The 23,949-nt window shown below is 41.1% G+C and overlaps 4 protein-coding genes across 19 annotated transcripts in view; 1 reads left to right on the forward strand and 3 right to left on the reverse strand.

Moving 5' to 3' along the window:
- LOC111246491 (Kv channel-interacting protein 4-like) overlaps positions 1–454 on the reverse strand; it is a 42,016-nt gene extending 41,562 nt beyond the window's left edge. For 2 of the 3 annotated variants that reach the window (XM_086984396.1, XM_086984386.1), the window contains exon 1: positions 314–434. In XM_086984396.1, the coding sequence (XP_086840522.1) occupies positions 314–398 (85 nt within the window). In that variant the 5' untranslated portion in view covers positions 399–434. Of the gene's footprint in view, positions 1–313 lie in introns of all 3 variants that reach the window. The other variant, XM_086984387.1, reaches the window with a different exon arrangement.
- Positions 455–2,141: 1,687 nt separating this feature from the next.
- Positions 2,142–19,659, forward strand: LOC111247245 (uncharacterized). 5 transcript variants are annotated; one of them, XM_086984398.1, is made up of 4 exons: positions 2,142–3,524; positions 4,424–4,616; positions 6,204–6,225; positions 6,454–19,659. In XM_086984398.1, the coding sequence occupies exons 2-4, from the start codon at positions 4,435–4,437 to the stop codon at positions 6,529–6,531; spliced, it is 282 nt and encodes a 93-aa protein (XP_086840524.1). In that variant the 5' UTR covers positions 2,142–3,524; positions 4,424–4,434; the 3' UTR covers positions 6,532–19,659. The 5 variants fall into 5 exon arrangements, 3 of the variants coding, with proteins under 3 accessions (XP_086840524.1, XP_022653665.1, XP_086840523.1); XR_015324384.1 differs by having other exon boundaries at positions 4,183–6,225; XM_022797930.2 differs by having other exon boundaries at positions 2,142–4,616.
- On the reverse strand, positions 8,572–13,749 carry LOC111248091 (uncharacterized). 2 transcript variants are annotated; one of them, XM_022799856.2, is made up of 4 exons: positions 13,507–13,749; positions 10,170–10,247; positions 9,649–9,743; positions 8,572–9,287 (listed from the first exon to the last, which is right to left on the reverse strand). In XM_022799856.2, the coding sequence occupies exons 1-4, from the start codon at positions 13,579–13,581 to the stop codon at positions 9,077–9,079; spliced, it is 459 nt and encodes a 152-aa protein (XP_022655591.1). In that variant the 5' UTR covers positions 13,582–13,749; the 3' UTR covers positions 8,572–9,076. The 2 variants fall into 2 exon arrangements, with proteins under 2 accessions (XP_022655591.1, XP_022655589.1); XM_022799854.2 differs by having other exon boundaries at positions 9,649–9,761; positions 13,507–13,653.
- Positions 19,620–23,949, reverse strand: part of LOC111246622 (mannan-binding lectin serine protease 1-like) — an 87,198-nt gene continuing 82,868 nt past the window's right edge. For 8 of the 9 annotated variants that reach the window (XM_086984380.1, XM_086984377.1, XM_086984379.1 and 5 more), the window contains 4 exons: positions 23,003–23,172; positions 22,126–22,262; positions 21,223–21,487; positions 19,620–20,968 (listed from right to left, as the gene is read on the reverse strand). In XM_086984380.1, coding sequence (XP_086840506.1) covers positions 20,750–20,968; positions 21,223–21,487; positions 22,126–22,262; positions 23,003–23,172 — 791 coding nt within the window. In that variant the 3' untranslated portion in view covers positions 19,620–20,749. The remainder of the gene's footprint in view (positions 20,969–21,222; positions 21,488–22,125; positions 22,263–23,002; positions 23,173–23,949) is intronic. The other variant, XM_086984382.1, reaches the window with a different exon arrangement.

Here is a 23,949-nt window from a genome sequence, read left to right on the forward strand (position 1 = left end):
GTGATTCAGCTGCCTATCATACAGTAGTATTATATATACGATTTATAGTAACTGATAGTCTACTTCACAATAGGCGACTTTCAAGCGTTGTATCTATGCGCTCGCTCGCTAGCTGTCTGTCGTGTTGTCGTCGTCGTGTCGTGCATTTTTGTGCCAGCATCGGCTGCTTCGAGCACAACAAACGATGTGTCGGATAGTTAGGTGACATCATGGTTGACCTTTGCTTTCCTCCGCCTGTGAACTTCGTTATGTGTGTACGCGTTCAACCGCTACTTGACCTATGTATAATAAGTGAAACAGAATGAGCACTCACCGTTGTTGTTAGCGGTGCCGGACGACTTTGACTTCTTACGAGAAGATGCGAACACGGCGAGCGTGTCCATGGTCATTGCGATCATGTTGAGGCCGTTTAGGGGACCCTGAGGGCCCGAGCAGGTCCACTAATTACAGCTGTATTACAGATATACACACACACGCTCACACCCAGTGCCTCGAATGGGGTAGTTTTTCACGCTTCAACTTTTCATTCACTTCTAATAATAACGATACCAGCAGCTGGAAGACGGCTGGCTGTTTGTGCCGTTAGTTGGTGGCCTGCCACCGGCTGATTACCTATATATTGATTAGTTATCGTTGATGTTTTTAGGGCTTGTTTTTGCGTTACTCATTGGTTGGCATGACCACGTGCCGCATCTCCCGCACTAAACCGATGACGAGTTGCGGAACGGTGAACTCACAAACGGATCCAATCTAGCCGGCTTTACTGAATGGTTTAGCCTTTTTGCTCACAATTTTGCACGCACTGCTTAAAAAGCCTGTTTAGAGATAAGGCATGACTTCGTAGTAGTCGCACTTGCAGCTGAATCGCGGCGGCTGACCTGTAACGCTGAAGGGGAACGCACAAGGTATAGCTGATTTGCTTGTTTTCTGTGGTTGCCGTTGACTTTGCAGACTGCGTAAGGCACACGACAAAGTGATTCTCGCTTTCGCTGCCGCCCTGACAAGACAATCAAGCACTAATGAGCGGATTTCCTATGCATTTATTCACAAATGCCTAGGAATGTGCTGTGGTATGAAATGAGTGTGTATATATGTATTTTTTTTTAAACGAATCCACGGTGTACACGACGCCGACAAACGACTGGAATGCGTGAAATGAAGGCGACGGTCTCAGTTTGTTTGGGCAAAACGGCCCGCAAATGTGGGCAAGTGTTCGGCGGATACAATTATGGTCAATAGGGTACTGATAAGAGGCCAAGGTCGAAAATGAACTGCTGTCGTTGTAGGGAAAGGCAGGTAGATAGCTACTAGCTTCGTCTGAGAGGGAACTCTTTTCGCTCGATACTGAAGGCCGATCGCTAGCAATACAGGGATCACCGCACGTACAACTACAACCTCGTTAGTTGCGTTTTTTTGGTAGTCGACGCCACTAAGAGGCGTAGACACGGCGGTATGGTTGCTGTAGTGGCCGCGTAAATTCGGTTTCGCTGGCTCGTCGCCGTTAGCTCACTATTGGCTGCGCGGTCCGCTCACAAAGGTGGATGTCCTAAACCCAGAAGGGGAGATGAGATTAGACAGGAGGCAGGCAACAGCAGTAGCAGCAGCAGCAACAACATCAGCAGCAGCAGCAGCGGCAGCAACAACAACAACAACAACAACAACGACAACAGCAACAACAACAACAGCAGCAGCAGCAGCAGCAGGCCAGGGGCTCCTGCTATTAAAGTACGTCGCTTGTCAGTACAATACAGCAGCGGCAGCAACGGCGGGGGAAAGCAACGGAAGCATTTGGTGGTATTAGTACCGATAGTAGCAGATCGAAATTCGATTGATTTGATTTAGAACACTCGCAGAACAACATATCGTCCTAGTGGATACTAACCGACCGGAATATGAACATTGCCGGGCCCCAGAAAGAGAAACAAGTACGGCCAATATCACATTACGGGCGAATTGGCTCGTAGGGGCCTGAGGTGTATTATTGAAGCTTAGGTTCGTGGTATTAATAATGTCCGGCTCAGGGAGCTCTGAATCGAGATCGCGGCACTCGTAATAACTTCGGGGGAAAGGGTAGATTTGGAAGAATAGCTCAGTTGTATCGCGAGCGACCGCGCCCAAATCAAAACCAATATACGGGAGACTATCGACTGGCTATCAGAGATGAGTTCGATGTAGGAATGCCGTGGTGAAAATCAACTCCGGGAAACTAACGTCAAGGCAAGGAATAATAGCCACAAGAAAGCCTTTACTCAACTAATGATGGCTAGCCAGAATGGCAGTTAAAACCCGGTCTCATAAACAGTTTAGTTGTAAAATACGCTCGCTTGCGTTTAGGGGCTGACGAGCATGTTGTTCAAACGAAATAAAGAGTCTTGGTAGCTGTGACGACATGATTTTTTCATCTCTGCTGATCCACTGACATGCTCTCAGTATGCTCCGGTGCGAGATGATGACGAAACTGGCCCTGATGTCGAGAAACGCGTCGGTAGCGCGTTACCCGTTTAAATTATCAGTGATTATCACAATGATAACAATGGCGGCAACGACGAATTTACCACGAAGCGCTTCTAAAATGTCTCACTTAAGCGATCTTGTTACGTGCAAGAATGAAAGAATTCGAAAGAGACACTAGATTTTAGATGTTTGTCAGCAGAAGGACGGAACGGAAACTATCATTCCAGTCAACGAAGGCACTCCTGCAACAAATTCCATATGGTCTCTGATTGTGTCGTACGACTAACGTAAACTAAGCGTTTAATACAAACTTCAGGATGTGACAGAGAAAGCCTCTGATCGCACACGGAACAGGCGAATGCCATGGGAATGGTTCTGTGCGATACGCTGTTTAAGGTTTGCCCCCTTTTCCTCGTTGATCGGCCCCGGTCGCTTCGTTGCAGCGATAGCGGTAAAACTAGGACAATTGTATGTATAACGTAATAACAAGGTGTAATAATGATTTAGGCTTATAATGAGCTGTCGTTTTGTTTGCTGTTGCTGTCGGTACCTCTTTCTCGAACAGAATTAAGTGGAGATGGTTGCTCACCTAATGACGTCCAGGCCATTAGGGGGATGGATAACACCGGGGTTTGCTAGAAAGGGTCTGCCGGTGACTCTAGCTGAAGCTGCTGTGGCCATCTTGCTCACTTACCGTTTAGTAGAAGTTTGTTATGGTAATGCCGCTATAGCAACCGTGCCAGGCGGTCAAACGGTCTGCAGCGTACCTACAGAATGCCTTAGTGCGGCAACCGAGTGTTGCGCTGTGTATAGAGGATATTACCGGATGGAGCTTGGTTGTTTTCAGTTCCAGCCATGCGTTACGCGAGTTCGGAGAGGGACAAGCTGCGTGTGAGGCATATTGGGGTGTGTTCCAGAAGGACCAAGGAGAGAAAGGTCTGACCTGCAACTGTGCGGGAACAACAGCAGTAGTGGGCTCAGGGATCGCAGCACAGAGACGCTAGTAAGCTTGAACTCGGGAATCCACTAGGAAACTGACTTCATAAAGGTACCGTGGCGTCAAGATTCAGGTAAGAGGCAAACTAAACGTTATATAGCTAAGACCTGGGGTGGTCGTCGTATGGGGTCGAAACCAAAGAGCGTATCATGGGACCGAGCTCCGATCATCGGATACGACCAGCTTTTTTCTCCTCTCCGTTAAGGTATACGCCCATTAAGCTATGTGCCAATGTTGGAAACCGGGGTAATGAAAGTACTCATCCTGTAGTTTTGTTGCTTGTTTCCTAATACAGTTGCGCTAATTGAAGTAGAATAATAAACGTGTGGGAAACATTAAAATCTGCGATGTTATTGCGAAGAATACTTGATTCACAAGTGCGTCGTACCGTAGATGGGAGCTCGAAATTTGTCGAATCGAAGATTTTCGCTAGGCAACGTACACGAGATAAATACAAACTGACAAACCGTTTTCAAAGAAATCGTATCGCGGGGGTAACGCTTATCCCCCTGTTAGTTACAGCTACTGGTAATACAGTGCGCGACAGCAATAAATATCTGATATTTTTTCTGGTTATTACTTTTGTGCCGTGGAAGGAGCCGATGTATTTGTCACATTTTTCAAACTGCTAATACTATTCGGTACATTATGTTCTTGAGGAATTTGCGTTTTTACATTTACTGAAAAGAGTTAGGTTTACGCGGAAACTCACGATGACACCCGATTTTTAGCGTTACGCAAAGCCACCTGTACCATCACCGTCAACCGGTCACCATTGAATTACCTTACTCACAACAGAAAGATCACCTTTTGCGCCTTCTCTCTTAAACGTCTTCATTAAACAGCCTGAACTTACCCATAACTTGGCATTGGCGCTGATCATGTTAGCTTTCTGACGGCATACGCCTTATGCACTGCACAGCATCTTCCTGCTTTCTCATTGCTTGATGTTCGCAACACTTAACCCACTAGAGAAGGACTCAATGGCTACTTGTTACCGTACCACGTGGAAAATAACGAGTGCTGTTGCCTTGGAGCGTCCTATCGTCTATGCTCTCGTGCCCGATCCGGCCGCCGGCACTGCCCAGTGTCTACAGGAGACTTCTAGATTTAGCAGCGAGCCCCTTACCGCACCGTATTGTCGATGCTGGGTATCCCGACGATGGTGAGTCTGTCTCTAAGCTACGGTAGAAGGCTCGTTAGCAGGACAATGTGTATGAGTTAGGCTACGAATAGATCGGAACAGAACGCCACTAACACGAAATAGATTGTACATTTATAGCCAAAGAACTGTTGAAAATAGACTGAACATGAATAAACCCGCTTTGTGGTCGGCGTTGCTTTTAATTTTGCTTTCGATTAGTTTTCAACGTGTAAACCTAACTAGAAAAGATAACTTGAACTCTGTAGAAACACGTCGCCACATTTTTCTCTATGAGAATTATAGGCTTTTTTTTTTCCTTATAGAACCTTAACCCATTATTAGTCGGTAGAAGGTAGCAGTCGCCAGCGAAGATAGACTAACGTGCCGAACTCTCTAACCCTGACTGGTAGGGTTGACGACACATTGTATTAAGGCAGTACATTCTTGGAGTTTAATTTAATAAGCTATCACAATGAAAGGTAATGTTAATGTTTATTTCCCACCGAGCAAGCTTGGGGCAGATTCCAAACAAATCTTGATACATCAATAATAGAATTGTACAATATTTAATTCATCGGACATACTTAATATAATCTAGCAACAATACGAACTACCTGAACCAGTTCTGTGGTGGCTCATCATCAAACACCTTCTACGCCCAGCTCGCATCGTAAAAGACTGTTTTCCACGCCTTCAACTAAGAGATGGAACTCGACGTAGCATTTTTTGATTGAGAACAAACTACCTAGCGATACTTGCTCGCCTTATCAAATATTGATATGATAAGCACGGGATCCTTGTGGTTACGAAGCTAGCGCCCTCGCGCAGTAGGATTTTTCGACCCGGGCAGAAAGGTCTCTCGCGGAGAGATGAGTCGACACGCGTGTCACCTTGGCGGTTCACACATATATGTGTTCGATTTTCTCGAATGTACATTTTTTAGTTTAAAGTTTCAATTATCATTTGGATGGATTTTTTACTTATTCTTGGCATGTTTTCAATTACTCGATGTACGTCACCAGTACGGCGATAATATATTACCTATTGAAGATCGTGCGCGCAATAGATGATTCATCTGCTGATTGAATCGTAGGTCTATCATTTCACCGTAAAGCTGTACCAACAAATCTCACTTCTGCTATTTATGTGCTACGTATGGTCCAATACAATTTGGCTGATGAAATTACGATAATAATTATGATTAGGTTGGATATAAAGACAGTTTTGAGCGTTCATAAACAGCTGTAGGGGTCCTATCAATTTGATATTTTATTGCTAGGTATGTGTGCGCCTACTAGCTAGACTGCCAAAACGAAAACCCAAATGCAAGATTCATCGGGTAATGTAAGGCATGTTATTTAAAGCTAGATTTCAGTTAGACTTTGTCTGGTGAGTTGACTGATTTTTTAAACTGCTAACGAGTCTGTTGCGCAGACCCCGAATGATACTAGCAAAAAAGAAAAACACGCCCCCAATAAGCAGCATCGATGCTTGGCAAACATGCTTCGGACGGCGTCAAATGCGTTTGTTGTATATGAGTAGGGTGGCATTAGATCAACCTATAAATGGCATATTAACTAACGATAACGTTCTGACCCAAAAACGCAGCTGTCGAGGATGGTTCCAAAAGGTAGCTGTTTGTTAATTATCTTGACGAAAGGTGCTTAAGCAGCCTTTTTCCAGGATAGTGTTTTTCGCATTACGGCATCAGTCGGTGGCAGTTTCTAGGCTCAATAAAAGATATATATATCTATATGCATAAACATACCAATTATAGGTTAGCGTTCAGTTCTATAATGTCCATGGTAATCTTTATATGAAGACTTTGTTTTCTAAGAAAATACGATTGTCCTTGTAGGTAGGTATTCATCAATCTACGAACGGCAACGGTACTTGTGACGCTGGGAATTTCTGCAAAGGCTTATTACTGAATTAAAGCAAACTTCGTTAAAGCAAAAGGTTCGGTACGTCGAGATCTTCTTCCAGGCTCAGATCAATAAAGTATTATTAACTTCTCGTGCGCAAAAGTACTAAGTGTTTATGATGCAATTTGTAATAAGATGTACGGAAGTCCAGTCGTAATCAGCCTACCTTTTCGGACCAACGTAAGGTAAGATTTTTTCTAATGTTAATGTTCGAGAAGTATTTTAAGCTTTTAATTTTGTTGGTAACGTAGTAGTGCGCCCTTGAAATGATGGACATGCGTTCGCTGTTACTGGTTGGGGTCAAGGTATGGAAATATATGGGTAAAATTTACCCTTAAATTCAACTTATTGGGTGACAAGACGAATGGCTTGATAACCAATACATGCTAACGACTTCTGTTTAATCAGCTCAATGAAAGTTGCCTTTAGAGCTTGCGCCAGCTAGTTCAAATTGAGTAAGCAATAGGCGCAAAATGTAACGATTGAAATTGGGCAATCAAAAAAGTACTAGAAATTTACTGGGTCATGGCAATTGAATCCCACATCGCGGATCTCCAACGTTGATATCTGAGCTGCGCTTATTTGCCACTTACCTGATAGGACATACAGAATGCTACCGTACCCTTGTAGATGGGTAGAAGTGAGGTCCGTGTTGGAAATCATGAATGCCATTACACCCCTAGAAACGAGCCATTAAGGCGATATTTCGCATCCGGAAAAAAAGCATCTGCCCCTGATCAAAATATTCTGCCTAAATATTATTTTCTCATTTAAATGTTTTAATAAACATACGAATAACTTAGTTTATATTAAGTCTAAAGAAATGTCAATCCGCTCACTTAAACTCAGAAATCAGGCCAATTAATGAAAGTTTCATTAGGCCAATTCATAGAGTTACACAATCGACGTGTACGCAATGCACAATGTATTTGTAATGATGTAGAAAAGTTAGACAAACAAATATTATGCTCACTGTGACTGAGTCAAAAGGCTTTTATTAATATAAGCGTTGGAAACGAATCATCAGTTATCGGTTATGAATATATATTGGTTCTGTTTTCTAAGTACCGTCTGATACTTTAACAGCTAATATGCCAAATCTTCTATTCTATACTGTTATACTGACGGACGTTCCAGGCTCAGGACGTTTCATCGTGTGCATAATGATGGAAAAATGCAATTTCTCCATCAGAAGCTTTTTTTTTTCATCAATCAATTTTTTCGCAATCATCCTTCTGCATTTTTGCCTAAATATCTTCTGGCGCTATAAACCTATTTTTTAGGCAACTTGGCGTGTTGTACGAAGTGTGGGTTCTAAACGCCAATAACTTCAGCATTGTGTAGAATTAAAGAGATACTGAGGATAATATGTAATGTAAGATAGGACATAAAATTCAACAACATAACACGAAATCTGATAGGGGAGCAAGCTAACGGCTGATGTCGGGGGACAGGAATAAACCCAATTAGACGATGCCGCCGACGACGACAAGCAGAAATGGAATTTAGAAGAAAGCTAAAAATAACTTTATTGTGTTTTTGCTATTCTTGCTAATCGCTCGTTCTACGCTGTTAGATGATTTTATAAAATCCCGCCGCATCCACTCCAAGATTTGGACAGAGAAACAATTTCTAGTTGATTCCTACGACGGCGAAAGACTTTCTCCGTCCGGGCGACTGCACCAGACGATTTACAGGAGAGCGAAACGAAAAAATCGATACGATAGAACTAACTCAGATCTAAAGTGCTGCTTACATAAAGTTAATTTTAGTATTTCCGAAATTAATAATTAAATTAATGCAAAATAGATATTTCGGCTTTGAGTATATTTTGTAGCGTTCTATAAATACTCACTTATAAATGTGTCGCTACGTCCTGCAGGATTTAATTTCGAAATTTTACATTTTGTACTGCTTATCCCGTACTAAATGCGCTAAGTATGAAAATATATATAATTATAATAACAATAATAAGAGAACGAAAATTGATTAATTAGACTAGCGCCAGCTATTTAGGAGGCGTGTATATGCATAGAAAGAAAGAGAAAACCTTGCAGCAATTTTTATAATTTATTATGTAACAGAAAAACGAGAACACGAATAATAGAGAGAACAACTATACATTTTTCTCTCTTTGCCGTTAAGAATCAGTTCGATATTTTTAATTGCCACGACCTTTTAAACCAATACGGGAAAACTCAATAATGATCTTCAAGCCAGAGGCGTATGTCCATTTAAGTCTGCAGGGTGAAACAACACAGTTATGCTTAGTGAAGCTAGCATTCATTAGACACCCACTTCGAGAAGCCATTGAACTTTCGACATACATAGGTTATGTAGGCCCACACGATTGGTCGCCAAATTTCGGAAGAGAATTGAATACTTTACACTGCAGATGAACGCTTAACACGATTTCAAAAGTAGGCGACAGGTAAACTGAAACAACCCGCCTTCCTACCTACACGGTGATACGAACTATGACGAAGCTAGCTTTGACATGAACAGCAGAAGAACTTCTTCTCTCAGCTATTTTGTTCTAAATTACTCGCTCACGGGCTACGCTGTTGCAACCCTCCTCTGTACATAGACGCCGTCAGCGTCAGGGCCAAAAGTGATGCTGCGTAAAAACGTTGCTGCTCCTTTTAGGACGGCCTCAGCAGCCGATACAGCGGAGGCTTGCAAGGCTACGTCTTGCGGATTCGTGCTTTCGGCACCCAGCTCGTTGGTAATCACTGCTGCATGTAAATTGCTTTCGCCCGTACTGTACCTACGGATGATCATTGTAAATCAGGAAAAAAACGCTTTGAGTACAACAGAACGTCTCTAAATGAATCACGTTATATGGTACTAAGATTTATTTGAGTGAGGACACCTTTCTCCTTCTTCGTTTATGCTGATAACACCATGGCGAGTCGGAGCACAGAGCCGCGGTGTTTATCGTATAGATTTAATCGCCCGTGAAAATATCTATTTATAACTAACTCTAATTTTAATATGTGTTCAAAAAAAGATTTGTGTTCAAGTTAAACGCGAATGCATTGCCATTGTGCTGCCGATGGATCAGACATAAAATTATATGACACTGTCGTTTGATCTATATACAAGTATATATAGATTTTGCTACCTACTTGACAGTGCGAGTGCGACCGCCAGGCAAGGCTATCGTATATGATCCACGCACATCCCTTAGGCCATCTCCGGAGAGCGTCTGCCCTTGACGACCCTGCACAGAATTATCAACCTAAACAATTCGTATTTCGTTAGCAAGGCTTTTCGATGAACAACAAGCTATCATGGACAAAGCACCAGCGTAAGCTTGGGATTATGGCGGCGTTGGTTCAGATTAGATTTGACAGGACTGTTTCTATACGATCTTATATATAATTTATTCGACACGAACTAATAGCAATACTTTGGCTACGCTCGAACCCACAGAAATAAAACAAATTGTGTTATAACCATCTGATATGATTCCTTTGAAGATATCCCGTAATTTTTTTTATCACCCGTTTTACATCACTTTCGTCTTGAAGCATTACGTTCGTAAGGAAAACCTTATGCCTGATTTTGTTGAATGAGTATTGAATGATATTTTAGGAAGATACATACTGTTCAACATCATATATATCTAGCTGTTTGTTTTGGTTACCTTCGAATGGCCTTCAGATATTGGAGCTCCACCTACGAAATGGACGATCACCCCGGCAACGACCAACGCCAATGTGCGCTGTAAAAATTTTTAATTCGTTAATGGATGGATTCAATGTTATTTAGTGAACTACATAGATCGACTCACTGTCATTGCACGCAAAACATACCCGTCGAGACGTTTGACGCACGTCGATAGGTCGGTGAAAATTGTCCAGCCTTACCACGATCAAATATGGAACCGAATTCGACCCTGTACGATTACAAGAGTATTTATTCGTTATCTACTTCCGTAAATTTAATATCGATATCCAAAACGTTAATTTTAGGGTCCAGGATTTGCCCCTAACGAACCACGGCCGGTCGTTCTGTCGCTCAGTTAACGAGAACTTCTCCAAAATTGACCATATCGTCAGCTAATTCAATATCGCACACAAACAGGACGCCATTTGTCTGCAGGAATAACTTGGCATGAGCTATTGCGTACTCTCGATTTTTTTTCGAGTACAGGAAAATGGCCCTGCAGTGACCCGAGCCCAGTGAAGATGAATGACCTCGGAACATGAGGGCCATTGTGGTGAAACTAATGTTCGTAATTAGTTGCTGTTGCACTTGGGAGACCAAGCAAAGAAGGTAAACGATAAGATGAAAAATTAGGACGAAGCGGACCACACAGAAAGGTGCGGCTTGTGACAGGCGACTGAGAAGAGCGTAGTTCTAGGCAATAACAACTAAGACGACAAATGTTTCATTGAGATCCTCAGCTGAGTTCTGTTAAGGGTACATATTTGTGTGTTTCATAACAGGGCTAGTTTTTACTGAAAAAGTTGGATGAATTTGATTTCTATTTCTTAACATGCTACTGTTGTTCACTAAGGCAGATCGCGGTCTTGGCAAAGTTTTTTTAAAATGGAGACATGCGTTCCAAATCCCCATCATTTGGCCTATTTACACAAGACGTCTACAAATGTTTAGTCGGGAACAAGCCAGGTTATCTGCGCAGGTCTAGATACATGTTCAGTCATTTGTCACGCTAACCAACTAAAGTATACGTAAATTATTAAGGAAGTTTCAACGACTACTTAGGTCTCTGTCAGGTATTCCAGTTCAATCGTATATTCAAGGCTATGGCGATTTCTGATCAGCTACCGTAAAGTGACTCGCACACTATGAAGGTAAACCAAAATGCCGAACAGATTTATATACTTAAAACACAAAATCTATACTTTTCTAGCTTGACGCGGAATCGTTCTCTTGATCGGATGGGCATCATGGTTACTTTTTTGATTCTCTTATGTCTTTTGAAATTTATAAATATAGGCCGCGGCTGTTATCTCACTTTCTACTCCCTCCGCAAATCCAGCTTAGAACCTAGGTACTTCAATAGAGGAAAAATAATTTCGTATAGATGTATATATAAGAACGCGAAGCCGAAGTAAAGTACTCCTAGGATCTGCAAAACATGTTGCACTTTGGCACAGTTCAACGCAACGGACTGACGTTATCCGTAAGTGCTAATGTGAATCGCTTACGCCTAAGCAATTACGCCTAATTACTAAAAGCTTTTTTGATAATTGGCACTAATTAGCAGGAGAAGCTTGATGTGAAGATTTAACATTTCTTCCAAAGTCAAATCTGAACAACAAGAAACCTATCCGGGAAAAGAAATTGCATTCATCTTAAATTTACTCGAAACCCTAAAATAGTCAAGTGTTGTATACTGTGCTTATGCTGATAAGGGTTTCTAATAACGTTTATTAATTGCTTAGCAAATCTTACCTTGTTTCACAATGTCACTTTATTGCAATCGTCGTTGCTTGAAAGGCAGACTTGGTCTAAAACAAAGGGTCTATTATGACTACATTCATGTCGCTTGATTTATTCATTTTATTTATGCTTTGTTACTACAGCAGGAAAGCATTTTTTTCAAACTGAAACAACAGAAAATGAATGTCTGTGCAAAAAAATTAATTCTCTGTATAATGCTTTGTCTTCAGTGTTATGATGATAGGCGCCAGATTGATAGAAGATTTCTACGATAATGAACTTCAATCCTGATAAATACACTGTTTGGTGTATGGCAAAGGATGCTCGTATTTATACTTTTGGACGCTCTATCTTCCTATACAACGCCTCCGAGAATAACGCCGTCCTAATTTACATTGGACACGTGTTCACATAACCTTAAATTCCAATGGAAGAATTTATAAGTAAACAGAAAGAAAGGTTTCCACAGGATGCAGGTACAGCGCGTGCAACGACTGCATCGAGTAGATTCCACAAACACTGATAGAGTACAATTAACTGTACCTGCCAGAAGACGGTGCGTTTTTGTTTCTTGGAGCCAACGCTGTTACAGGTACTCTTCAATGGAGTAAGACAAATCTTCAAACGAAGATTCTTTAAACCAAAAAAAATGCACTTCGCTTATTACCTAACGTGTGATATACTTCTGCTGTGGTCTTCTGCGTCGAAAAAAAATCGCCGTTTTTGCTCACCTTTAGCTGGGTCAACACGAATGGAATACCGTAGGTAGGTAACACGAATAGGGGTAGCTTTAAAGCAATTAAGTATGCAGGATTACATACGGAGGGAGGGTTGCACTGCTGCAGGGACAAAAACGCTGCTTAAAGTCCCATATTACTCTAACAAAGGGAATCTATTCATCGACTTCCCGAAAAAAGTAGACCGGACACCAAACAACTTCACTTAAGGAAAAAAAGGGGATTTTTTTGGATGTCACCCTGGCGTCAGCACCCAGATATCAAAGCTCGCCAGTGCTTCAAATTGTCACATCTAGTCCTTACCTACTACTAGTATTCTAAAAACAAATATTTTCTTTGATATGATTCGCTCTAGCTTTGCCCTCGTAGAAAAATTACCAAAAAATGTGAACATTCATGGAAAACCAGTGTTGAAAAACATAGAAGCCAGATAATGATTTTGTGTGTAACATATCGGTGAAAAACAGCCTTAGAGTAAAACAGTGTTTTTCAGTGTAGAAGAGGATACCCCTTGTACCACGTTGCACATAAATATCTAACTGAAGAATTGAACAAACGTTTGAATTAGCCGTAGAGTTGATTCTTGAAATGGGCACGTCCGCTTCATGGCACAAACACATACACATAGAAACACGCACAAAAACACAAGACGCAACAAAAACGAGCTAACACAAGGGGCTCAGATGCCCAAATTCGACAAAACGTCATTCTATCGCCGTTTTTCAATATGCTTTAATTAATAAGCCTAAAATAGCGTCTTACCATTATGACCATTACAATACGAAAACGTTTCTGCTCAGATAGTCGTGCTGTTATTTCAGTGTACATACGTACCATTTTTGATTTGGGACGAAAAAAGCCTGCTGAACTTTCCACCGGTAAAATGTCGTGATCAAGACTTGTCGCCATCTTATAATCAACGTCGATACTTGACGCTGTCTTACGTTCCAGCACATGCTACCCTTTCAGCCACAAGCCCTCACCTACCTGGTTGCCCTAAGTGAAAGACATCCCGCTGCGTTGCATTAAGTACGCTTTGTACATATTGCAGTTCTTTAACATTTCCCCTCTTTGTTTTCTGTCGCCGTTCGTGGTAACATTTGTGAAGTAAATTGCTAGCAAAAAATGTGCGTTAATTTTCTGAGAACTTCCGTCTACGAACACCTACAATTTCCTCCGAAGTCCATTGTAACGTGATTACCGACTTCCGAATATTTCTGCGTCGAGAGAGTGAGCATCGTAAATTGAGTCATAGAGTTGCCAAAATGGGGCTGGAAGTAGAGCACTACTTCTTCATGACCGGGCATGGCTACCTTCATAAAGCGTTTCTTCTTTGGCGAAATCAATATTATGTATTAAGGCCACACATAGGCCGTCATAATGTATTAAAAAGATTAACAGAGCCCACTGAGATATAAGGGTGCGAAACTGAAACAATTATGGAAGAGACTTTCATAGTTTTTCCCTAATGACACCGCTATTCTTGCGATGTTGGCTTTGTTTCTGTATTGAGACACTATCACTAAATTGTGTTTGTGACCCATTCGACCTTTGGTATCTATTTTTGTGTTTCTGCATAAATTTCTGATGCGCTCACGTCCGGTCGAAGATTATGATTTCAAAGGGGGTATTCGTCTTTGCCACCGTAGCAATATGAATATCTGAAGACGCCGTTGGTCGCGACCGTTTGAACGGTTGGTATGATTATCGCAGCTGCTAGCGTCGCTACGACTAACTACGACGATATTTTTTGATAGGGACCACTTAACTGCAAGTGTGAGACAAGACCAGGTCCGCTAAGAACATAATACCGTCAATTAACAAAGTAAAAGTTCAGCATTATCGATTCGTCGATCCCGAATCGAATATACCAAACTGATCAGATAAATCGGATAAATCCCGTGCGCTGTAATGACCTCTCATCTATACAAGAAGATCATTTTCATATAGCTTACTAATCTGTTTTCGATACCACTAAAGATTAAGGCCTCGTGTATTCTTAAAGTTCATATACGGTTAGAGCATCGAAAGCTCGCTGGAGGTGGTGATTTTCAGTTTTAGAAAAAAAAAAACAAAAAAAAGAATGCCACGTAGACTCATCATTGAACCCACGATAGTGCTGTTTCACAAGTCGATAAGCAACTATGGTCTTCCGCGTGAAAAAAATAAATATAGAAACAATGTTCGCTTAGCGTGGGATGTACAACGCAATAGCGACTAAGAATGATGCGCGTATCATTTTCTGTACGGCACATTGTTTACGGTAATTCTTATCATTTCGCAAAAAAAGGCTTTTTATAAATTGCAGACAGAAAACTGCGACAATTGACGGGCAAGTAACGTTTTCTCGCATGACAAAATGATTGCGTTGGAGGAGCTGGGGTAGATCGGTTGGTTAACAGAACCTGTGTTTAAAAAACTGCGATGAACATAACGTCCGTAATACTCCAGTGCATCTTATAAAAACGATACGAAAAAAAAAAAAAAAAAGTCTAAATATATGTTCTTGTAATAAAGGAGCCTTTAGCTGTTACGGCAACAGTCGTCAAATCAGTCGAACAATTTCATAAAAATGATAGCAAAAAATAACATTAAAAAAATGTAGTACACACCTTTGATGCGCTTTTATCGATTTCCAGTACGTAAAATTGCCCCACTTGTGATCAAGCAATGTGTGTGCAGGTAAATAATTGTATGAATAAACTATTCTAATTCTGTTAATGAAGAATAGAGCAATAAAGACGGAGCTTTTTTCAATTCAGAGTTCTTTTATTTCGATAATTTCAAATAGAGCAGGTAAATAATTATATCATCTTATCAACGAATTCCAATGCAGCTGTGAGAAATTTATTTAAAAACATCTCTTATTATCTTTATTATTAGTGATTATTATCTTCACTATTGACTTTGGCAGAGCTATTAGCACGCTCTGTTGAGTCTTATGTAGACAGCATCTGACGTAGCCTTCGTCTTAGCTACGTATAGGATGGGTAGAAGAAAAATTCAATGCATTATTAAATTGCGCTATAGCGGTTATTATATTAATACGAATACATTATTATCTAAGCTATTTTTAGACATTTACCCATATCGTGTCCTTATATATTAAATCTACCTCATGAGTCCTGAACCCACTGCTAATGTGCAACTTCGCTTATAAAACTATATTTGTTCTACCTTTACCGAGTTATGTATGTACACCAATAAAATTGGCGATAAAATTAAATTTGAAAAAAAAGCGACCTGACCATGGCGAACGATAAAAGCTGATACTGTAACGGCTTTTGTTGGCGGAATGTACACGAAAATTTGTTGAAGACCCTTTGATCATTAAGTCCTTTTAATTAATTAGGCGAAATCTTTTTTTAGCAGCTGGTTGCATTGTAATATATCGTGTGCAGGATGCAAATTACGAAAGTATGCACACGTTCTATCGTTGTCGTTGTTTACGGACAAACTAAAGAAAGCTTTGTAACCGCGAACTGTTAAATTATTTCTGTCTTTCTCTCCATCCTACTTTACCAATGTATGGCACAAAATCTGCACATATTATTGTGACGACGATGACGACGTATCGGTCACTGCCGTTGCGTTTCGTATGTCAATGGTGTGTCGGACTTACCAGTCGGTGCGTACCGGATCCTTGCATTAGTCTACATATTAATTATCATTACAGATTTATTCTTCGATTAGATTATTATTGTTATTTTTCGTTTTTGTTTGACGTTTACGAAACGAAAACTGCTGTATATTAGCCCTAAAACATTGGTTAACTTGAAAGAGAAAATTATACACGTGCCGCAGAGACAAAGTTGTTAAGCTAAAAGTATCCGCGTCTCTTTGCATTAGAAGATGAGCCACAGATGCTCACAGATTGTATAGAGCTTTAACTTTAGGTGTTAAGAAAAGACGACTTAGACTTACCACGGGCTGCTGAGCAGAGAACCCTTGCCTTGCCACTATTCAACAGGGAGTACGCTCTATGACACTAGCTACTCCTTTCAATTTATGGAGACTACAACTACAACTATAAAGGACTAGCACATAGAGGTACAGGCTTAGGCGTTTCTCCTTAGTGTTGCACTGGTAAAAACAGGTCCGTCCATATAGTCTTTAATGTAGGAAGCGTAATGGACCAATAGTTATAATACAAAAACATGAGATAGTGCATGTCTTCATCTATATAAGCATGGAGCTGGTGGCTATAAAATGCTCGTCCCTGACAGCAATGATGAAGCTAAGCCAGTGCACCCTACTTTCGTGGCCATGATAAAATGGCTGCGATACTCCCAGAGGGTTGCTCAAACGGCTGGCTGATTTGACGTCGGCACTGGTGGAGATGGACGAGAAGAAGCCCGAGCATTGGGCTAAGGAGTACAAGCGGCTCGCCAAGTAGGCCAGGTTGGAAGAAGTAGCCCGGGCTTGGTTCGATGTCAAGATCGGCGCAGGGGAGACGTCAAAGGACTTTAAAGCGAAGCTTTGAACAACCTTTTCTGAAGAAGACTGATTGGAGGCAACTGACCCGACTGAAAAATTCTTCGATCACTACGATAAGGCTGGCGAAACGTTTATTGAGTTATGAGTGCTAGCCAGTTTCTGGTAAAATTCTCAATACGTTGTGTGCAGAATTCGAGTTTAATGAACTATCGGTAAATATTCGAAGGATGGCGAGATCAGCACTTCTCGCTAATTTTCTTATTGTATCGAGGGGACCTTCTACGCTGAATTATGTCTGGTAGAGCAGAACTACAAGAAAGGCGTAGCACTTCTCGAGCACTCTGTGGTATTTCCATTTCATTCCACTCATTATGTGGACACCATTTCCACTCAAAGATGGGAACCACTGTTCGTGAATGATGAACGAGCTCGTTCGCTCCAGCCTCACACAACGCTACCCAGCTGGCGGTACATCAGCTGGCAAGCTATCGGTAGCTGCCAGTACTTTGGGTATTTATTTGGGGTAGAGCGGCTTCGTACGTAGAAAGCTGCAACGTGTGTCAGAGTGCGCGAAAAGCCTCGGAACATGTCTCTGTTTACTCTGCTGACAGCGGATGTGCCAATCCGCAGAACGTGACCAACATTAATTTCATTGAGCGACATCAAGATATACGTTAGGATAACAGGAGACCTGGCTGTACGAAGCTGTTACCGTGGGATCGTTCAAGGTACCCCTAACGACGTCGAAAACCAGAAAGTACCGAACTCGGGATAAGAAATAAGCGTGGCCAAGTTTTAGTGGATGAATCGTAATGAAGTGCACGAATAAATACGTCTATACGGTAAAATCGGAAGCAGGTTTTCTGTCAGTTGGTCCAGGCAGCTGAATACACGATCCGGCTACGAACCTCAAAGACAGCAGTTCTAGTAGGAACAGTGAAATCACATATGTCTGCCACACTACCCTCAGGCGCTTGGTAGCGAGGTGAACACGTTTCGTTAAGCTATGAGACAATCGCATTTGTATATTTCCCGAAAGAGCTGTACGACGGATGTCCAGAGCTTCATTTTGCTTCTAACACTGGAAGAAACTACGTGGAAAAGCTTGCGAGGCCCAGATATGATATGAGCTACACCATGCTACAGAGATATCGACTGCTATATATAGCAGCCCCTGCTATCGGAGAATCGTGAGAGGGCGCACTTACACGTAAATTAATTATCAGAAGAAATAATCAGCTGTACCTATGGTAAAAGCCACAGACCTGTGAAAAGCTCTGACACAAGTATACCAAGAAGCGAAAACCATCTTTTTAAGCAGTGATCGCTGTGGCGGTTTATAATGTGTAGAACACCAAATACTACTCAATAGATGGATTAGACTACCAACAAAGCAAAAGATTTTTTCTATCTGTCAGTATCGAACGTAAACACATCGTTTAGTAACGAATACAAAGGCAAGTATCCACTACCATATTAATCCACAATCATACTGTGTTATGAGTTGACATTTTCGCCACATATGGAGCTGTCATCGTCTCAACGACAGAGTTTTTCGAGAAGATGTTGAAATGGATTGACAAGATGGCCGTGTGGTTGCCGCTCTGAAGGTCAATCGCCTACCCTGTTCGTGGATTCGTCGTAGACACTTACACGTTTGTCGGGAAAGCGGGACATCTGTTGAAATAGGGTAGCGCAACAGGCGTAGTACCGCAGACATGCACGTTATGTATTTGTGAAAGTTAAGCAACTATGTCTAGATACGACATAGCTATGACTTATGGGTTAGCGTCGCGAACATTCGATGTAATGCGATCTATAAAACGTACGTAGTACAATATGTTCGATAGATAAACATACGTTTGAGTTAAAAAGCTTTGTAATTATCGATAGCTTGGTTTTAAACTGTCACGGTCATAAAGATGGTTGATTTCAGAAGGTTAGCAATAGCTCATATTGTAAATATGTCAAAAGCCTAAAATTGTATCCTCTTTATGCAGAGTGATTTGACACGTTTATCTGTAAATCGATTAAGTACGGGCAACTATGCGCTACATGGACACTACGCGATCCATTAGAAATTAGTTGTGTTCGATGATTCTACAGGTTGACCGGGCTTTGACCATTCAAATGCTACTTCAACCCCAAACTCGTAACATTTTAATATTGAGAAAATACCGTCTCGAATCCACGAACGCTAAACGACGCGCGTCTACTTTCGGAAGTTAGTTAATAGAACGAAATTATCGTAATTTTAGACAAAACAATACTATTAAAAAAGAAAAAACAGACTGGCTCGGTTTCGAAGAAATCCATTTTTAAACGCTATTAGAACCAGATATCTGATTTGATAAATTAAATACGATGCATTACCGGGGAAAAAGGCTACGATCTGCGATAATCAAACGCTTTAACAAAAAAAAAAACGAGTTTTACGTTAATCTTTACATGTAATGCCTACGAATCTATCATAATCATCCAATCTAACTGCCAGATTAGTCAAACAACAGTTTTCTAAACAACCAAATACATAAATCTCTTCTTTATTTATTTTTCGTCGTCTTTTCTGTTATGAACCACCCAATAAGCTTCAACAAAGCCCGTTTTTTCCGCACTACTCTAAAGCGTATATAATAAATATTGCTACGAAAATATTGTGAGCATTTTTCGATATATATGTGTGTATGTGTTTTTTTCACATATACTACTCCACATATGTTTACATCTACTAATATAGTGAAACTATGATTGATCGGTGATATTTATACAGAAAATAGACTGATAGTTGTCAGGAAGTAACCGATAGCATTGATTTGGCAGTACGAAGTCAATCTTGCCACTTCGCAGTCATGTCGCTGTAGTTTTTGCTTGGCCTTTTCCAGGCTCCCCTAGGCTCATCTCTGGTGTACATATAACATGTATCTAGTAAAAAATTATCTAGCTTCATATAACTGTCGGATTTCAAGAAGAAAATTTGTCATTGGATGTGTTAGCTATTTATAATAGCTGCGTGGTTAAATGCTACTCCATTCCATGGAGTTGTGCATAGCGCGAGTCAAGCGAAAATTTTACAACGAAAGTACAAACATGTTTAGAAACTTCGTCATAGTAAGAAATACGTGTGTCCACACAATGACGATTTGTCTTTAAACAAAACTACCATATTATGTACAGGCTTAACTACGACTGACCACTTATTAGAAAATTTTGATACGAACAACCCTTCGCGTTATGTGTACAGGATAACGTTCCCTATGGCAAACCGCTAGTATTAATTAAAAGCTGATTATAAACAACTGGTAAGTGTGATACTACGGTGTTTTTCAGTACCAGGTTTTTTTGGCTAGGTTAAGGCATCCTTGAATAGTGTCCTAACTGCGTCCTTTTTTGAACACGTACAAGAACGCATGTCTACCACTGAGCATAGAAAACTCTTTGCAAAGCAATCAACATTGCGATAATCATTTTGCAGGACCGATACTACTGGCTGTGTCGGACGACGTGGACCAGTCCGAGAACCGATTGTGGCTGACTACATATGGTATGTATATAACATGTTCTAGCAACGGGTTCGCCGTCGCGAAGCTGACTAAATAATGTGGCAGCAAAGATGCTGCATTAACGCAAATTGTAGTCGTAATTAGTAGGAGATCCGATCCTTGATCCAGGTATGATAGTTGTCGAGCTTGATGTAGAAGCCATAATGACCGGCTCGACCACAACCGACGCCCCATGAGACCACTCCAATGGCATACCAACGGCCCGCAGACTCCACAGTGAACCCTCCGCCCGAGTCTCCTTTGCAGGCGTCGCCTACGATATCCTGATTGTAGCCGGCGCAGAACATATTCGAGGTTACCTGTAAACGATGTTACATAAGACGATATCAATTGATTGAAGGATATAGTACAACGTTATTGCACTCCTGGGTATCGCGATCGATCGACAAACCCCCCTAACCAGATCTATTCGAACGTAAAATAGGCCAGTAAAAGACAAAACGTTTAGGCAGTTTGTTTTGTCCATCTTGACCACTTGTAAAAAGTATGCTAAAGGCCAATCTTTACCGAATCATCCTATCGGCTAGTACATATGCCAACGAAAAGTTCCTACCGGATGCGTAGTGGAAGCTCGGCATTTGTCAGGTTCAACAAGAGGCAACTTAATCTCTTGCAAGAACCGGGGTTGACCCCCGCCTTCCGATAGCTTTCCCCATCCAGCCACGGCGCCATACCGTAGGTCCTTATAATTGAAAAATGTCTTCCGAATAAAATCCGCTTCGCCAAGACAAATCGGCATAATATAATCTGTAAATTGAATCTCGATGTTCATTCGAATCAAGGCTAGGTCGCTGTCGTACGTTGATGGGTCGAAATCACTGCAAATGACACGTATGAGTCAAGCACATTTTTAAGCACAACATTTTGACGTCTGATCGCAAAAACGTCGGTCAATATTTTGTCGCCAAACGTTATTTTGCTTCTGGGTTTAATTGATTACAACTCAACTATCAAACGTCAAATCAACTATCGCCCTTACTTGATTCATTTACTTTGCTGTATAACGTTACTGCCATGGAAACCCAGTCACTTGGGTTAGCATTAAGGAATATTTACTCGGAATTATTAAGTGGACGTGCGGGAGGCTGCCTAAAAGCCAGCTTCGTTTTGTTGAATGCCGCGACAGGCAATGAAGAACGATAATTTAAGATGGGTGAACATATTACTTTTATATATCATGCTAAATATGGTTGGGGTGTCAGTGGGCGTATGCATCTTTCTAACAAGCACTCACTCGCACGAATGAAATTAGATCTCGGATCGGATCTTGTGTATGGAGTCGTGATTCGTATCCTTAGCCGAACCCCAGGCGACCCCCCCCCCCCCCACCCCAGCGACACGTTCGGTTATCAAGCTTGCGCAATACAGACGAACTATACTAATCGATACTCTGAATAATAGTGTTACCTCTGACGGTAAGCACGTGCATTAATGAAACTACGCTAATATTACTTACGGGTGTATGTAGAATTTTTCAATTTTTGCTATAACTTCGTTATCTTCCTCCTTCGTCTGATCGTGTTTCCCAAGAGCGAGACTTATGTCGTTGCCGTCTTCATGGAAATTCACCAGGCAATGGGCTGCTGTCAGCACCTAATTTTATTTGCATCACATATACGACTATATGTCAGATTTTATAGTCTTACTGCTATAGACATTGTATCAACAGACGCAGCTAAACTGGGAAGGTAAATTTGGACACTGGTCCGTGTAGTTAACGTGTACATTTGACGCTTCGTTTTCATTGCCAAACGTCTTTCCATATGGTGAGCTTGGGAACTCGGTTAAGCGTTAGCTTGTATAGCCGCTACTCGTCTAGACTGCCTGTTAACGGAGCATGGTACTATTTGAGCCTTGCTTAATAGCCGGCCTTAATTTACTTAATTGTCGGTAAGCTATTCCCTATTTGAGGTCATTTCAACCTTCAAAGCCGAAAGTAATTTATTTCGTATTATTTGTGGCTATATATTTAGTGTTATGAGTCAGACGGGTTTCAACAGCTGCGTATTTGCTTCGTTCTAATTCCGATATGCACTTACCTACAAGTATAAACATTTAGAGAGTGGTTCTAAAGTGATTTATATATAGCTCAAGAAATCTCTGCATTACGCATTTAATATCTACATACTATATTATTCCGCTTCGTATACATGTAGTACGGTAACAAATCACTAATTACCTCGCGTTGTTACCGTAACGCGTTGAGTGGAAACATTTTCTAATAATATCTAAGGTTTACCGCCGTATAAAAAATCATGTTCAGCACAGCATATGCCTATGTCACGCGTATACTATACTCATCCGTTGGACACGTATCGGGCTAAAGTGTTTACCCATCGTTGGTTGAGTAATGATCCTCCACAAAAGGCCTTCTTTTTTGGAGTCCATAGCATCACCATCCAAGGATGACTTCCGATCCGGGCTGTGGTACCGGCTATAATTTTGCTGTTCTGTGCATGGTTTACGCGGGAATACACCGATGCGAACTTCGGTCTGCCGCACACTACAATACGAACAAAATCAATAACGGCTCAATCGAGTTTATGGGCATGATGATTCCATTATGTTAAGCCTACAGAGAAGAGATCATGTCGCAGTCGCGTATGGCCTATCAGGAAATAGACTATTATGAAACAATTGGTGTGAGAAAATCGGCTAAGTGTTCTCCACGAAGTACCCAGGAGGGTATTAACACGGCAGAGTGAGAATGTTTCAAACTCAATTTAATAACTTAATGTAATTTGGCTCTTGGAATTTTCATATGCGAAATTTCGATAGTTCACTTTAAAAACGCCTGCTGACCTTAGGCCGGGACCGAAGAAATAGTGACAAATAATATTAACAGTCGAAGAAAAAAAGAGAATACTATGATAGTTAAAAAAAAAAAAACTATTTGTATATATTTCGGTTTTTTGTTAATCGTCCAGGTTACATCCTAGTTATGATTCGGGTGATAACTTTATCATCAAGTACCCTTCAACCTATGCTTTAGTACCGCCTATCTACCAATTAGCTTAAGCACCAATTCCTTTGACAGTATCCAATGTTCAATCGAACATTTCCTTCTGTAATATCATTTTAACTTTACATATATATCTATATATATAAATAATATGCTTCCCTTGGCATGGACTTGTACATTGTTACAGGCAGTAAAGAGCACGCCGTGTAAGGGCGGCCTACTATGCCAAAAAGGTTGTCTAATAATAGCACACAATAAAAGCAATAATAGCTTGAATAAAAGCACACAACAACGAACTCGACTCGACGCTTTAAGCTG

This window comes from Varroa destructor, unplaced genomic scaffold (genome assembly GCF_002443255.2).
Source record: "Varroa destructor unplaced genomic scaffold, Vdes_3.0 BEIS01000003.1, whole genome shotgun sequence".
In the NCBI taxonomy this organism is placed as follows: domain Eukaryota; kingdom Metazoa; phylum Arthropoda; class Arachnida; order Mesostigmata; family Varroidae; genus Varroa; species Varroa destructor.

Coding starts and splice junctions, on each gene's coding strand:
- LOC111247245 (XM_022797930.2), top strand. CDS start 4,399: ATGTTCGCAACACTTAACCCACTAGAGAAGGACTCAATGGCTACTTGT. Junction 4,617..6,203: donor TGCTGGGTATCCCGACGATG/GTGAGTCTGTCT, acceptor CCAAAAACGCAG/CTGTCGAGGATGGTTCCAAA. Junction 6,226..6,453: donor GTCGAGGATGGTTCCAAAAG/GTAGCTGTTTGT, acceptor TTGTCCTTGTAG/GTAGGTATTCATCAATCTAC.
- LOC111248091 (XM_022799854.2), bottom strand. CDS start 13,581: ATGGCGACAAGTCTTGATCACGACATTTTACCGGTGGAAAGTTCAGCA. Junction 10,248..13,506: donor TTCGTCCCAAATCAAAAATG/GTACGTATGTAC, acceptor AAATTTTTACAG/CGCACATTGGCGTTGGTCGT. Junction 9,762..10,169: donor TATCTGAAGGCCATTCGAAG/GTAACCAAAACA, acceptor CGAATTGTTTAG/GTTGATAATTCTGTGCAGGG.